The following is a 16,757-nucleotide window of genomic DNA, read 5'->3' on the forward strand; positions in this document are numbered from 1 at the left end:
AAATCCAGCGAAATTCGCTGGATTTTTCTGAATGTTTTTAAAGAAACTTTTTTCTTTAGCATTTCTTTTTTTGCACCAAAAAATGTTCAAAATTTTCCCAAAATTGTTGAAAATGAAGTTTTCACTGAGAAAGTATATATTTTTTTTCCACATTTTCAAACTTTAAAATGGGTCAATTTGACCCTCAGGACGACACGAGGGTTAAATGACGGCAAATATCTGCAAAATAACAACAGTTTTGCCGATTTAAATATCTTTAAAATAAAGAGTGTAATTTGACAGTCAAATGTAGCAAACCAGTTATGAGAATGGAAGTAAATTGTACAAAAATAAACATATATATATATATATATATATTGTTTTTTATTATTTTTACAGCATGCTTCAGCAGACTAAGGGATGTGAATATTTTTGAGAATCCTTGCAGTGATGAGAAGTAAAACCAGAAGAAGAGTCTTCTTGTGCTTCAGGTAAACTCCAGCTCTCTCTGCTGATGAACTCCAGCCTCTTCCAGCCTCCACCTCCTCCAGATCTTCTCCAATTATCCTGCAGGAGGGGGGTTGCTGGCCGGGCAGACGGCTCTGTGCTTTAAACGCCTTTTCTTAGGTCCCACAATATGGTGTGTGCCACTAAACTCTCCTGACGGAATTGAATGTAATTATCGGATTACGGCGCTGCGGCTCTGAAGCTGGAAATATTTACTACCATCCCGACGACGGAGGTGTTTTCCTGCTCTCTGCTCTCATATACCGGCAAGTCTTGTCGTAGTTTTCTGTGTTTTTTCCCCTCTAAACTCTCCGTTTGTGGTTCATCCGTTAATTACCGGCCAAAGAGATTTTTGTGCGTCGTGGATTGGAGCGTTTTTACGCACGAGTGGAGATGTAAAGTGGAGGTGGATACGGTGCTATTTCTGCATGAACTGGACTTCTGGTGAGCGTGATTTATTATTTCCACCGTAAATATCAAATTAAAGCAGACATTGGTTTTGCATAATGTGGTGCAAGTAGATTTTAATGACTTTTGGGATGATATTTTTTGACCACAATTAAACTAGTCTGCAGGATAATATTGACAAATGTCTGTTTATGTCATCAAACAATGCAAAAAATAGTTTTTAAAAGTGTATTATGTGCAAAAATTAAGTCTGTTTAACAATTTAACATGATTTTAAGATGAATCTGATTTTATTTATTCCATTTTCTGCTTTGCAGACGATTCCCAGAGGCTCTGAAGAGGAACCATTTTGTCCAAAGACGTGCCCCTCTTCTGTTATGTCTGTCTCCTCTCTGCCAGAATGGAAGCAACTCCTTCTGGAGAAGAAGAGGAGAGAGGAGGAGGAGCGAGAGAGGAGGGAAAAAGAAGAGGAGGAGAAGTTCGCCAGCATGCCGGCCTGGAAGCGAGGGATCATCCAGCGCAGGAAGATGAAGCAGGAGAGTTTGGGCGACAGGGAGAAGGAGAGTAATACCTGTCTGCTGCAGGTGGACGTCAGATCTCCTTCCGACGGTCTGAGCGACACTGACAGCTCGGTAACAGTTAATCTGGGAAGCGAACCGTCGCTCAGTCCCGACCCGGCGCTGTGGCTGGATGCAGAGCCCAAACCGGCCAGTCAGGTGTCTGTGGAAACCATCGTTCCAGTCCATGAAAATCCATTCATCCGCACACAGAGCGCATGGAGGAAGGGCAGGGATGTCGAAGTAGGGAACGAGCCAGAAGTTAAGGAGAGGGAGAAGGATAAAATGAGCCCTAAAGGTCAAGATGGAGAGTCGGGGAGAGGACGAGATATAGAGCTGAAAATAGAGAGGTTCAGGGATCTGAGTGAACCACGGGAAAAAGAGAGGAACATCGACAGAAGTCAAGGGAGAGAGAACAACAGGGAGGGAGGCGAGAAGGACAAAATCCAATGGAAGGAGTCAGCTAAGGAGCAGGAATTCCTCAAAGTAAAATTAGACACCGAGGACAAAGATGATCATCCAGCATCTGGTTCATTTCCTCCCTGTCTGCGGACTATCCGAGCCGACAACATCATCATCATCGAGCAGGACAGGAAAGGCAGCGATGAGAGGAGGGGGAGATGGAGGGAGGTGGACAGGGAGAGGCCTGAGGAGGAGAACCAGGGGAAGAGAGGGATGAAGATGGACCTGAGGGAGATCCTGGCCGGGGGAGGCAGCGTCACTGAGATCAGAGCCTCTGAGGTGCTGATCATAAAGCCGTCGGCGAGCCCTGAAGAGAAGAGTACAGGAGGGAAGGTGAGAGAGGATGGAGAGGTGAAGGGAAACATGGATGTAAGGAGGGACAGTGTTGGCAGAGAGCTGAGGACAGACATGTCCTGGCTGAGGGAGAAAGAGACCGTTAAGGAGAAGGAGAAACCGTGGGGTCAGGCGACAGTTATCAATAAAGACGACAGGAAGGACAGCTTGGATGATAATGTGTTTATGGAGAGAGGAGGGAGGGTCAGCCAGCTGCTCAGCAAATTCGGAGAGCACCCCAAGCCTCCGTCTCGATCCAAAAGCTCTGATAATTTCCTGCAACCGGGGAGGAGGAAATACTCAGAAGATCAGGATGACCAACAATCAGAAGAGAGGAAGGCGGACGTGAAGGATTTGCTGTTGAAAGGCGTCCCGAAACGCTCGTTCAGCTTCTCCGATCGAGTCATCTGCGCCAAGGAGAATGGGTTAGAAGACGAAGGATATTATGAGAGGAAAATGCGTGAGAGGATTCATTCAGACAGGAGTGTGGCACCATGGGGAGACGTGGCAGGTTTAGGGAAGGAAAACAAGATCAAAATGGGGTGTGCACGACTTTTAGATAAAGATCGTTTTGGAAAGTACAGAGACAGACGTGTTAAAACTGAGAGTGAAGTTAGGGAAGTCGAACCCATTGATAAGAGGGCTGCGGAGAAGGTAGTCGATGCAGACGGAGACAAGGGTTTCACAGTGGCATCGGTTAAAAACACAGAGGGAATATCGTTCGCCAGAAGAGTCCTGATCAGACAGGATGGAAAAGCAAGAGCTGAAAGAGACATGAAGCGACTGATAGGTGAGAAAAGTTTGGAAAAGGAGGCAAACGTTGATAAAGAATCAGAGGCTGGAGGCCTGATGGAGGCACAAGGTTGCAACAAAACCGATTTACCAAGAGAGGACGGATTCGAAATCCCTCCAGAATCTAGTCACGACGTCACTGCATCTGAAGACCCGCTCAGTCCGAGTCACCACAGACATGATTCAGCTTTCACAGAGTGTAGTCAGAGTCTACACAAAGAGTGGAGCGGTACCGGACCACGAGGACCTTACCTGACACACTCTGTTCTGTCCCAACATACAGAGGAGCTTATTAGTAAAATAGAAAAAATAGGAGACACGACTGTTTACAGCAACGAGAGAGGAGAAAGGGCTTATAAGACTGCTCAGGAAGTGACTAAAGAGACCACACAGGAGGTACAAACAAGAGCTGATGCTGGATCAGAGAGCCTCGGTCATGCTATTACCCCCAGATCCCCAAAAAGGATCGCACCCATGGGGATGTCTACGGGCCCTCTTGAGATTCAGATCCCCAGGACTGTGTTTTATGTTGCAGAAGAAATGATGGACAGAAAAAAAGGTCAAAGCGGTGAGGGGCCAGACTGGGAAGAAGGCCGAGGGGTTGAGAGGAGGGACAGCTGGAGGATCGGGAAGCCGTTGAGTCGCATCGAGTCGCTGCGAGAGAAGATCCGGCAGAGAGAGCTGGAGAGGAAGCGGCAGAGAGAAGCTCAGGACGGAGGTGAAGCCACGGAGATAAATGACGCTCAGGCGGCCGAGGACAGGTATGAAGAGAGGGGAAGCGAAACAGAGAAAGAGTGGGAAGCTGCAGCTCATGTGCAGAGGAGGCAGGTCGAAGCAGAGAGAGGGCAGGAAGACGCAGCAGAGCAGACAGTCGCGGCTGACGTCAAACGGGAAGTCAGCGTGTTGAAAACCTGCCCTCAACTTCCTGCTTCACAAGCTGTCGGGGCAGAGGAAGTGAACGCTGCCTCCGAAGCTACTGCTGATAGCTTCCAGATATCCGACGATGAAGACAACCCCCTGAAACATGTAGAAGAGCAGCTGAGGCGCCACAGAGGCCGACACGAGAGCAGAGAAGAAGAAGAAGAGGAAGAAGAAGAGGAAGAGCTCTCTGAGGAAGAGGTTGAGGAGTTTACGTCACCTCTGGATAAATCTCTGTCCCCTTCACCGCCTCATCCCAACTCCCTCGCAGCCATGAGTCGGATCTACAACCTGGAAAAGGTGGGTTCAAGGTCGGGTTTGTGTGTGAGAGAAAGGACGGTGGAAATCGCATCATCAGTGCACCTTGTCAAAGTGAAGCCGCTCATGTCAAACTCGCAGCAGGGGGACGGCAAAGGTGACGACATTTGTGGGGTTCAGTCGATACAGCGGCAGATAGAACAGTTTCAGTTAAAGGAGCAGGAAGTGTTGAAGGCTTCACCCAACGCTCCCCTAAAGGACACGAAGGGGCAGCAAAGCCCCAAGAGAGCGTTCAAGCAGCAGGTAAAAGACGATCTCAAAACCCAGGAGAAAGATCAAGAAACACCAGGACTGAACCCCAAAGCGTCTCCGCAGCACGCTTCTTCTCCATCGTCTCAGAATAAGCAAACTATCACCATCAACCCGTCACTGCTCAGGAGCCAGTCCCCGGTTAATACCCTGAAACCTGCAGAATGTACACCAACCCCGGCCTCCTCTCCGAGTTCTCCATCTCCTGTCCAATCCCCCAGCATCTCTCCATCGCCCAGCCCATCGCCAACGCTCTTCTCCATCAGGAGCGCATCTGGAGGCCAAGTGAAGAGAGGCGCCACCATCACCATCACCCCGAAGAAGCCTGTCGGAGGAGGAGGAGGAGTGACGGGGTCAGTGGTACAACCCACAGCGGCAGGATCGACCTCCGTAAAGACCCCAGTGCACCAGACGACCACCGCTGTGGTCGAACCGGCGAAGAAGAAGTACCCGACGGTGGAGGAGATTGAGGTGATTGGTGGATATCAGAATCTGGAGAAGTCCTGTCTGATCAAGAACAGAGGGACTCCCAAAAGGGTGAGTAGAATCTGTCGCTTTTTTAATGTCTTGCACTCATATAAACATCACACCCAGACACACCAAAAAACTGCTTCTCCTGCAACAATGACGTCTGATTCGATAATACTGGCAGATTTGAGAGTGGTGGTCTCTCTGCTGCTTCCTCAACCTCAGCAGAGACGGTTTATCACCTGGTCTTACTTTCACTTGGGGAGAACATCCCTTTTGATTGAGAAGTACGAGCGCAGAGACCAAGCTAAGCCGGTTAAAGCCTTATCAAGCACGACATCTTGATTCTAGCCATAAAATCCTGGAGTGATCTCCTTTGCCATTTGCTTCTGCTGTCTAATTCTGTGCAGACTTTTGACTTTCACCTGCCGCGCCGCTCATCTTCAAGTCTAGCTGTGCAGTTTTGTTGTAAAGAGACACAAAAAATCAAACTGCTTGTTGGGTAATTTAGTGTTTTAAAGTGATGGTTGGTTTGTCTAGACTTCTGCAGACAGAGACAGTAATGTTTCAGGCTTCAGTGGAGACTAAAAAGTTGAGTAGGAAACCACAACGGCAGCCATCTACCTCCTTCCTCCTCTTTTTTTTCTGTTTTGCTCTTGTCTGCCTTCCTAACATCACATCATGCTGTGAACACACGCTGGTATTTACAGTAATCATTCAGCCTGAGCCGTGTCGCCTGAAGCTACGAATCAATCTCACGTTAGGCTTTCTCTTTCCTCTTTTAACTTTTTCTGAATCCAGGCCTTGTTTGACAATGTGGGAAACAAGCTGTTATGTAATAAAGAAAAGACAAGAGAGGCTCAGCAGAGCATGAATAAACTTTGTCCTTCATGACACCGTCATGTACAGATGGATATTGATATGACTTGGGAGTGCTTTTTAGAAGAACTGGATGTTGTTTTGTTGTTTACGAGCTGTTAAACTGCCGGTAATTTCCTCTCAGTGTACATCTAAGGGCTGCTTCCTTGTTCCCTTGAACCAATTCTGCCATTTCTGTTGAGTCAGCCCTCGGCGCCTCTCGGACAAATCACTCTTTGTGTCTTCCTGGCTGTTTCCTAGCGGGGGTTTGGGCTGTTAGACTGAAGCCTTGGCAGACGGTTTTCGACCACGCTGACCTTCCACTGAGCGCTACTGACAGCAGGCTGCCGACTCTTAGTGGAAAAAAGAAAAGGCAGACAGACAGTGTTACAGAGAGATGAGAGAACGGCTCGACGGCAACAGAGCGGCCAATAAAAACTGATTTTGACAGCCACACTGAGAGGATTACAGGCTGGTTATTCGGTCTGACAGAAACTCTCTTGTCACGCCGCATGTTTTTTCTCACTTCTCCTTTCAAACTTCTGCACTTCGACATGAAGATCAACACGGGGAAGTGACGTGGCGTCTGTTTTTATATCACCAAATGCGACTCAGACACTAACTGTTGCATTACAGGACCATCAGTTTCACCAGTTATAGTAATTAAGTGAAAGAGAAACTCATAAAATTGATTCCTCCTCATCTCAAGAGTCCATTAGTGTGACTTGTAATTAACCCTCGTGTCGTCCTGTGGGTCAAATTGACCAGTTTTAAAGTTTGAAAATGTGGGGGGAAAAAAAAATATTTTCACAGTGAAACTTCTGATGTCAACATTTTCAACATTTTTGGGAAATCATTGAACATTTTTTGGTGAAAAAAAATGTTAAAAATGTTTCTTAAGAGCATTAAAAAAAAGTCTACCAAAATCCAACGAATTTCGCTGGATTTTGGTTGATTTTTGTGGTGGTTGTTCTTAAAGAAAATATTAGAAGTTTTACTGATATATATTGCATCACTTTAGATATTTTTAGGATTTTTTGGGAAGATTTTTACTCATTTTTTGAAAATATTTGCAAGAATTTTCTTGCCAAATTTGGGGGATTTTTTTTTTAAATAAAACTTTTAAGGGAAACTTTTAAGGAATTATTGGAATTTTCTTCCTGAAGGTTTTGCAAATTTAAAGTTTGAAAATGTGGGAGAAAAATATATATTTTCACAGTGAAACTTCTGATGTCCACATTTTCAACATTTTTGGCAAATCTTTGAACATTTTTTGGGTGGAAAAAAGAAATGTTTCTTAAGAACATTCAGAAAAAAAATAAACCAAAATCCAGCGAATTTCACTGGATTTTGGTTTATTTTTTTCTGAATGTTTTTAAAGAAAATATTAGAAGTTTTACTGGTATGTATGTAATCACTTTAGATATTTTTAGGATTTTTTTGGAAGATTTTTACAAATTTTTAAAAAAAGAGAAGAACAAAAAAAAAACAAGAACAAGAATTTTCTTGCCAAATTTGGAGGATTTTTTTAAATTAAAACTTTTAAGGGGAACTTTTAAGAACTTATTAGAATTTTCTTCTTGAAGGTTTTGTAAATTTTCAGAAATTTGGGGGATTTTTTTAAATTCAAACTTTTAAGGGGAACTTTTAAGAACTTATTAGAATTTTCTTCTTGAAGGTTTTGTAAATTTTCAGAAATTTGGGGGATTTTTTTGCTGAATTTTTGGATTTTTTTAGACAAGGAAACAATATTTTTTGGTCCCTGTAAATGAGGACAACCGGAGGGTTAAATAAACATTAATTTCTCTGACTGCACGACTTTATTTTGCTTCGAGGACCGGGATCATGTAATTCTGCCTGTAAGCGCTCTTCTTTAGTGACCGCTGAGTGAATCTCTGACCACCTGTCGCTCTCACGTTGATGCCCATCAGACTGTTTGACGTCAGGCCTCCTTCCCTCCCCTCACTGAACCACACCATCAGGTCACAGAGGGGGGTGAACCGCTTGAGCCTCGTCTTCCTGCAACTCCTCTCAAGTTTTTTTCTTCTTACTCTTGTGCTTTTATTGTGGAAATCTCTGCATCAAATACTCCCTGAATTGGCAAATATCAAAACTTGATGGCATTTCCTGTTTTTCCTGCTCGACGTCTTCATAGTTTTGTCTTCAAGCAATACCATTAATGTTTTGAATGTTTGTTTATATATGATGTTCCACTGAATACAGCCCATGCACCTCTGGAGATGCAAGGTCAAATATTACTTCATAAACTTCCTTCTTTCTCTTGTACCCGAGTGCCTCTGTTGTCCTGCTGTGTTGGCCCGAGTTAATCAGGTTCAGGGAGGGAGGATTAGCCTCATGTGTCTTAGCAATGGTTCGGCCGGCTTCCCTAATGCAGAGCTATTATCTGCCCTCCTCTGCCACCAGCCGCTCCATGAACATGGCGTCTGCAGCCTCCTCTGGGTGTGTTTACTACACGTCTGGGCCTCAGAGCTGTGATTATAAGACGTGCTGCTGTTTCCCATTGGACTCAGCCTGACTGTTTACACCACACCAAGTAAACAAACTCAAACATTTGTTGGTTGGTTGAAGCAAAACCGAGCTGAGGCCTCATTCTCCTTTTTTAAGAGAAGTAATAAACCAGAACAGTTTCTGCTTCTGCATATGTATGTTAATCACTGATCCTGATTCAGTTTACAGAACTGTAATTTGTGCTGTGTTGATCCTCCTGCTGTCAGTAAACACTCTGCATGGCCTCCAGCCTGAGTTTACATGTTGACCATGTCAGCAAACATCAGAGGAAACATACAGCTCTTTACCTTGACCTTATTTTAGCTTTGACATCTAACCTCGTAACATTTATTAACCCTGTAAGACCCAAATACAGAAAAAATAAATGAGCAAAGAGTAAATTAAAGAACTAAAACTAAAATAAATAAAAAAGCTAAATTAAATTTAAAAAAAAATATATATATATATATATGTGTGTTTTTTATTATTATTTAATTTAGCTTTTTTATTTATTTTAGTTTATATATATATATATATATATATATATATATATATATATATATATATATATATATATATAAATAAATAAAAAACCAAATATAGAAAAGAAATTAGCAACAAAAAACAGAAAAAATATATAAACTCAAACATAGAAAAGAATAAAACTAGAAATTGAAAATTTTGGGGTTTTTTTGCCATTTTTTCTATATTTCTATATTTTTTCTACATTTTATAGAAAAAGGTGAGCAAAAAATGAGTGTGTGTATGTGTGTGTGTGTGTGTGTGTGTGTGTGTGTGTGTGTGTGTGTGTGTGTGTGTGTGTGTGTGTGTGTGTGTGTGCGCGTGTAATGCCAAATATAAAAAAAACTAAAAATTAAAAATGTTATTTTTTATTTTGCTCATTTATACATGCATATATATATATATATATATATATATATATATATATATATATATATATATATATATATATAAAATATATATATATATATAAAAAATATATATATAATATATATATAATATATATATATATATATATATATATATATATATATTATAGAAAAAAATTACAAAAAAATTAGCAAATGACAAAAAAAAAACAGAATCAAAAGCAGCAGCACTAGTTTCCTAGCTGAAATAGGAATGCATACACTGCAAAACATGATCTTTGTTAATCTTATAAGTTGTCCGACTGGTATGTACTGCAAACTTTTTACTGTCCAGCAAACAAATGCTTACAAGCTTTTAGAATCTTTTCGTAAAAACGGGGTGGATGTTATTATGGGAAATGGATTCCAAGTTTCTTTTTGGTTTTGTCTTGGATTTGAACTTTCCAGTTATATTTTTCTTACAGTTAGTACACAGTAAACAGACATTATCCTACTTAAAATGGTGTTAAAATCTTTAAGCTCTGCTTTTAATTCTGATATCTCCGGAGAATTTCTAGTTACTTTGGCAGAAACATTATATATCCATTAAACTGCACCAAAAAATGTTTTCTGTATTCATGGGATTTGTTGACAATAAGAGAACTATGGAATCACACAACTCTTGTCCTTTAATTTAAAAACTGACTGATTTTCACAAATAGTAGCAGGTTTAGCAGTGTGAACAAGCTCAGTAAAATGAAGAAATGATCACTAAAAATCCCCCATGACTTGGTGAAGTCATTATTTAGTTAAAGCTACTAGAGAGCAAATGGAAAAGATGTGGTTGCATTTATGGCCTTTACAAAGCCATAAATGTCACTGATGGTGAATGAGAAGATCCCAAACTGTTAAACAAACCTTCAAATCCTTTATGCAAATAAGGATCAGAAGGGAGCAGCAGTGTCAAATTTGAAATATCTAACTTTGTTTTTCTCTCTCTTACTGGTGTACTTAAATTCTCTAGATGTACCCCAAGATGTTCCTACATATTACAGATAGATTATAAACACAAATTATGCTACATATAGGATGAGAATCCAAATATTGGCTTGCAAGTAAAGGAATTTTCAATGTGGTTAACTCAAATGAACCAAAAATACAACTCCTACAAGTGTAAAAGCGAATAAATGACTTAATGGATTGATTCTGACTGATTTGCTGCATGTCATTCCCCTTCCCTCTTCCTGTTACTCCTCAGATGTCCTTTAACCCTCCTGTGTTCCTCATTTACAGGGACCAAAAAATATTGTTTCCTTGTCTGAAAAAAATCCAAAAATTCAGCAAAAAATTCCCCAAATTTATGAAAATTTGTAAAACCTTCAGGAAGAAAATAACCAATAATTCCTGAAAAGTTTCCCTTAAAAGTTTTATTTAAAAAAAAAAAAAAAAAAAAATCCCCCAAATTTGGCAAGAAAATTCTTGTAAATATTTTCAAAAAATGAGTAAAAATCTTCCAAAAAAAATATCCTAAAAATAACTAAAATGATTCCATATATATCAGTAAAACTTCTAATATTTTCTTTAAGAACATTCAGAAAAAAATCAACCAAAATCCAGCGAAATTCGCTGGATTTTGGTTGATTTTTTTCTGAATGTTCTTAAGAAACATTTTTAGCATTTCTTTTTTTCCACCAAAAATGTTCAAAGATTTCCCAAAAATGTAGAAAATGTGGACATCAGAAGTTTCACTGTGAAATTTATTTTTTTTCCAAATTTTCAAACTTTAAAACGGGTCAGTTTTGACCTGCAGGACAACACGAGGATTTAAGACTAAAACAATGTCCACAAAACAACCCTTTACATACCCATCTGCCTCTGTGTTTGCAGGGGAAGGTGTGTTTCGACGAGGACCAGCTGGAGCAGGTGTGTGAGTATCCGTCGGAGACCTTCATGCTGACCTTCACCTCCTTCCCCCATGAACTGGGCAGGATGGAGAGGCTGCAGGGGGAGGATGTGCAGGAGGAGGAAGGCGAGGTGGAGGCAGGACCGGTGGTGCTGAAGAGCACCAGGAGCACCGGGATCACAACAGGGCCACGTCTAAGAGTGGGTCAGTGTCACCCCCTTCTCAAAAAGCATAAAGTCTAGTGACAGCACTCTGTATGTGAAGATGAATTTACAGGCCTGAACCTTCCTCAGGATGAGGCTGGTGATGTTCTGTAGTTTTCTTACAGTCAACAAATCATGCAGAAAGAGCAAAACCATTAATGATCCCAACAAGAAGTATGGAAGTAGTCAAGTCACTGTGCATTAACCTTCATCGCTGTACCAAAAACTGCACACTGCTGTGTTTAGTGACGTGTTTTTTCTTTATAAAGATTGTAGTTTTTCATAGTCCATCTCACAGACACCATCCTGCTCTTTAAATACTCAGCAGAGCGCTAAATGTGTGCTAATCCGCAGCTAAAAATAGCTGCCAGCAAATGCATTTATGCCTCCCTTACAAAACCAAGATGTTAACAGTCAAGTAGCAGGGGATTTGCAGCAAAGACTTTTGTTTTCCATGAAATTTTGTCACGTTTACAATTCTTTTTTTTTTTTTTTGCATGAGTGGCAAATGTCCAGCAACATTCTGGAAGTAAAGAGAAATTTGCCACTTAACTAATAATGAGTTCATCATTGGCAAACATGGCATCTCTGGCAATACTGGTTTCTGACCGACAGTTTGGCAAATTTGCAGCCATATTTTCATATGAAAACTAGATCTGTGGCAAACTAGAGGTGGACTTTTTTTTTTTTTTGTCCTACTCCCACAGTCCATAGACATGCATGTTAGGTTAACCCTCGTGTCGTCCTGTGGGTCAAAAATGATCTGTTTTAAAGTTTGAAAATGTGGAATAAAATATATTTTCACAGTGAAACTTCTGATGTCCACATTTTGAACATTTTTGGAAAATTTTTGAACATTTTTTGATGGAAAAAAGAAATATTAAAAATGTGTCTTAAGAACATTCACAAAAAAATCTTGATTTTTTTTGTGAATGTTCTTAAAGAAAACATTAAAAGTTTTACTGGTATGTATGTAATCACTTAAGGTATTTTTAGGATTTTTTTGGAAGATTTTTACTCAGTTTTTGAAAATATTTCCAAGAATTTTCTTGACAAATTTGGGGGATTTTTTAAAAATAAAACTTTTAAGGGAAACTTTTAAGGAATTATTGGAATTTTCTTTTGCAAATTTTCTGAAATTTGGGGAATTTTTTTGCTGAATTTTTAGATTTTTGTCAGACAAGGAAACAATATTTTTTGGTGCCTGTAAATGAGGACAACAGGAGGGTTAAATGGTGTAAACGTTAGCATGAATGGCTGTTGGCCAGTGTTAGCTGGGCTCCATTATGGATTAGACTGTTGCCAATGATGTCCAGAAAGCTAGCCAGAAGTCCACTGCAAGTTTGCCACAAACCATGAAAATATGGCCCTGCTGCTGATTAGTGACAACATTGTTGAAGGTTAACCGCAACTGTTTGCCAAAAATCTGATGCTTTCTGAAACGTTTGCTAAAAAAAATTACAGTTCCGAGCTATTTAGGAAATTACTGAGCATTTTAAAAAGGTAAAAAAGTCTTTGTGACCCAATAAATATATCTTCAGTAGAAAAAGAATGGCTTTTGACTAAATGCTATGGAAATTTAGATAGTATTAAGTGACATGTAAAAGCACTATTCAGTCACAATACCTCACTTAACTCTTTTAAATTTACACTTTAATCACTTTTGGCAATTATTTGCCAGAATTTTACACAAATTGCTTCCATAGGAGCAACTGATGCAGTAAAAATCTCTCAAAGTTAGCGACCTAGCAGTCGATTAGCATGTCTATTAGCTTGATTACTAATGGTAGTAGGTTGATTCAAAAGTTAAGGAGTATTTGTATCTGTCTCATAGTTGTCTTTCCATTATTTCTTTATTTTTTAAGGAAGTTTTTGCTCCAACAGAAGAAGTTAAATGTGGGTTAATTACGGAACACAGCTAACATGCTAGCCTTCAGACTTTTAGCTAATTAGCACAGAAATGGCCACTCACTACGGCACAAATTAGCATGTCAGAACACATCAAGTTAAACAAACTGCACCATTTTTAAAGGTTTTGTCCTTTTAACGTGATTTGTTGACTATAAGAGAAATATGGAATAACTCAACTCTTGTCCTTTAAATCAAAAACTGACCGATTTTCACAAATACCAGCAGGTTTAGCATTGTGGGCAAGCTCAGTAAAATGAATAAACGAGGACTAAAAATCACCCAGAACTTGTGAATATTGTAATTTAATTAAAGGTGATAATTACAGGAGAGCAAATGGAAAAGTTGTGGTTGCATTTATGGGCCTCGTGAAGCCATAAATGTCACTGAATGGGAAGATTCCAAACTGCTAAATAAAATCAGATTTAAAATTCACCCCTCCGTCTCTCTGTCTTCCAGATGAGTCTTGCCCTCGGTAGAAGCCAGTCACCTTCACCAAAATTGCCCGTGTGATGAGGTCACCAACCGTTTTACTGAACAATGTTGTGGTTTTTATTGTGTTTTTGATTCATTTTGTGTTTGTTAATCCTCGTGGTGTCTTGTTTTATCTAGGATGAATGAGGTGTACAGTCCAGGTGTGGTTTATGCTGTTCATTAAAGGGATGTGTGTTTACTGGGAGGAAAATATATGGTTTATTTTCAGGGAATATGAGGGACAACTGTGAATGTATAAGTCTGGTACGTGTGTTAAACGGCCCTCAGGTTTGCACTGCAGGGCGACGAAGGATCACTTGTCTATGCAATATAAAGAAACAGATAAGATTTTATTTTTTAGTTAATATATTTTAAGATAGTTTCTTCCATGTCATCGTCTTTCTAAATTTAAGTCAGCACTGCCTCGGCACAGAAAGAACACTCGGTGATGTTTATATCGTCTGGTTTCATGTGCCTGCTGGATTTGCCCATACGGATGATATAAACATCAGTTGATGATATTTAGTCTGAAGCCTTTCAGCCTCTCAGCGAGCGTTGTGGTGCATGAACGGGTTCTGGTGCAATGTGTGAGGTGGTTTTCTCGTTGAAGCCTTACTGTTCACAAAAACAACTCCGGTAACAGTTCAGCTAACAGATTTAAACAAAGGTTTCATTTTGTTTGACTCAGCAGAAGATTTTGTGACACAAACAGCTCAATTAACACATTAACTTCATCGTATTACAGCTGATATCAGACTTTTGGCTGTGCTACATTTATAATGTTATATATGCAGATTTTCCTGTTTGTACCTGAATATTTTAATTGGTGAAAGAAGATGCAAATTCTGTGCAAATGATTTTTCTATGACAGTTGAAGAAGCTGGCTTCAAGAGAAAAAAAATCTAATAAATATTTCTGAAAGCAGCTTTTTGTTTCCTCTTTCCTCCTGTTTTTGGTGTTGCTCTGCTTTTTCTTCCTTCAATCAAAGTGTATTTACTTCCAAGCGGTTCTCAGGAAATTCATCACATACATGTACTACTACAAAAAACATGCTATTAGAATGGCTCAAATGTTCTCAATATATGAGATATACTTTAGTCAAAACTTGATTTTTTACCCTGCAAATAGCATTTGACTACATAATCTCATCACACTGTTCTCTCTGCAGCTCTTCTGGAGCTTTCAGTTGCATCACATGATCCTCTTCTGCAGATTTCACACTTGGTTGATTATTTTTTTTGTCTGAAATATATAATTTAGGGAGATTTGCCAGGCATGTTGTCTATTAAAAATCACCAAAATCACACCAGAAGCTGTAGAAACAGGAATAATTGTCACATTTTCAACTTTGTCAGTCCACGAATGCATCATCTGTGAAACACTGTTCCACTGGGAAAATCAACCAAATCAAAATTTTCAAGACATTTCATCAAGATCACATTTTTCTTTGTGGTCTGATTTTTAAAAAAATGCCCCACATAAACCTTCTCTGACCAGATTATGTAAAAAACGAAATATTCTGCACTGTTTCGTGCAGTCAAGATGTCATGAGTGACTCAGCTGTGAGCCGCCAGAGACCATCAGAGACCTGTTACCTGAACAAGACTGAACTGCAGGCAGTGTTTACACAGACTCCTGTGTCCTCACCTGATTATCCATGTTAAAAATACATTCTATCTATTTCCATATACTAATTGTTACTGTAATTTGACTTGGTGCTTTGCTTCATGACAGTAAACCCTGACAAGTAGAAAATTGTAAAGACTGATAAAAGATTTTTTTAAAAAAAGCAAATGTTGCAAGTCAAATAAACCATAAGTATATATACACACACACACACACACACACACACACACACACACACATATATATATATATATATATATATGTATATTATTATTATACACTAATATACTTTTTTTTTAAAAAAAGCAAGTGTTGCAAGTCAAATAAACCGTAAGTATATATATATTTGTGTATATATACTTACCGGTCAGACGCGGTATATATATATATATATATATATATATATATATATATATATATATATATATATATATATATATATATATATACATATATAAATAAAAAAATAAAATTATATATGGAAATTTGCTTAAAGTTAACTCTGGTGCAATACATCAAATGGCAACATTTATCTTTAATATTGTACATGGTCCCGTTTTAAGTAAACGGATTATTAATAATATAAATAATAATAATAATAATAATAATAATAATAATAATAGTATATATAAGAATTGTGGAAGGGGGGATACTGAGGCCTTAAAGGGGTTTTTATTTTGTAAATATTTATTTTCTTTAACCATCTCGGTCCCCATGTTGTGGTTTCTAAGCAACAGTTGTCACATTTAACTCATAACTTTATTTAAACTCGTCCCGTTTGTCCTGAGATGCCCTCTAGTGGGGAAACAGCGGCGCCCTCCGGTCACATGCGGTACTGCACGCACGGTTTCGAGGTCACGTAAACACTGTTACGTCAGCACGCGTGCAGGCTGCAGTACGTGAGTGTTTGCATGCTGGCTGCGTGAGGAAACAAACTCCGAAGGGTCTACGAGTTCTTTTCTGTTTACCTTCGGCCCTGAAACTCAGATGATCAGAGTTTAGGCGAGAATCGAGCGATGCGGACGGTCTCCGCCATCCCCGGAGCCGTGGCTGGAGCTCCGGGCTTCGAGTAGCAGACTGATCCGTGCAACGCTGCAAAAATTCTCAGGGAAATCGAGTCGAGGCTGGTTCGTTTTAACACCACATATGCAACACAGGGTGGATTCCTGACTCTGGAAGCATGATTCTGAGGAAACTTCAGTCCGGCGGCTGCAGGACGTGGCTGTCCCGGGTGAGTTAAAGTCCAACTAAAGACATTTGCTGGTGATCTGATGGAACTTCTGCTCAGATGGAGAATGCAGTTATCATAACAAAGACTCTTTGTTGTTTATCATAACAAAGATTGTGTAGCGGGAATAAGAAGCTGCAGATCTTGTCTTTCACACTTCCTATTTTGACTGTCTGTGGTCGCGCCCTG

At 39.8% G+C, this 16,757-nt stretch overlaps 2 protein-coding genes across 3 annotated transcripts in view; both read left to right on the plus strand.

Moving 5' to 3' along the window:
- Nucleotides 1-554: 554 nt before the first annotated feature.
- On the plus strand, nt 555-14,638 carry ppp1r18 (protein phosphatase 1, regulatory subunit 18). Of its 2 annotated transcripts, XM_055018078.1 has the most exons (4): nt 557-930; nt 1,212-5,060; nt 11,114-11,333; nt 13,700-14,638. In XM_055018078.1, the coding sequence occupies exons 2-4, from the start codon at nt 1,272-1,274 to the stop codon at nt 13,717-13,719; spliced, it is 4,029 nt and encodes a 1,342-aa protein (XP_054874053.1). In that variant the 5' UTR covers nt 557-930; nt 1,212-1,271; the 3' UTR covers nt 13,720-14,638. The 2 variants fall into 2 exon arrangements, with proteins under 2 accessions (XP_054874052.1, XP_054874053.1); XM_055018077.1 differs by having other exon boundaries at nt 555-930; nt 11,114-14,638.
- A 1,582-nt stretch (nt 14,639-16,220) lies between these two features.
- The window catches only part of cratb (carnitine O-acetyltransferase b), an 18,671-nt gene continuing 18,134 nt past the window's right edge, over nt 16,221-16,757 (plus strand). Inside the window, exon 1 of the mRNA XM_023292770.3 lies at nt 16,221-16,571. Coding sequence (XP_023148538.2) covers nt 16,521-16,571 — 51 coding nt within the window. The 5' untranslated portion in view covers nt 16,221-16,520. The remainder of the gene's footprint in view (nt 16,572-16,757) is intronic.

This window comes from Amphiprion ocellaris, chromosome 15, assembly GCF_022539595.1.
Source record: "Amphiprion ocellaris isolate individual 3 ecotype Okinawa chromosome 15, ASM2253959v1, whole genome shotgun sequence".
NCBI classification, from domain to species: Eukaryota; Metazoa; Chordata; class Actinopteri; family Pomacentridae; genus Amphiprion; species Amphiprion ocellaris.

Excerpts from the sequence above, each read along its gene's own strand:
- ppp1r18 (XM_055018077.1), top strand. The coding sequence starts at position 1,272 with ATGTCTGTCTCCTCTCTGCCAGAATGGAAGCAACTCCTTCTGGAGAAG. Across the intron at positions 5,061-11,113 it reads ACAGAGGGACTCCCAAAAGG|GGGAAGGTGTGTTTCGACGA; the intron begins GTGAGTAGAATC and ends CTGTGTTTGCAG.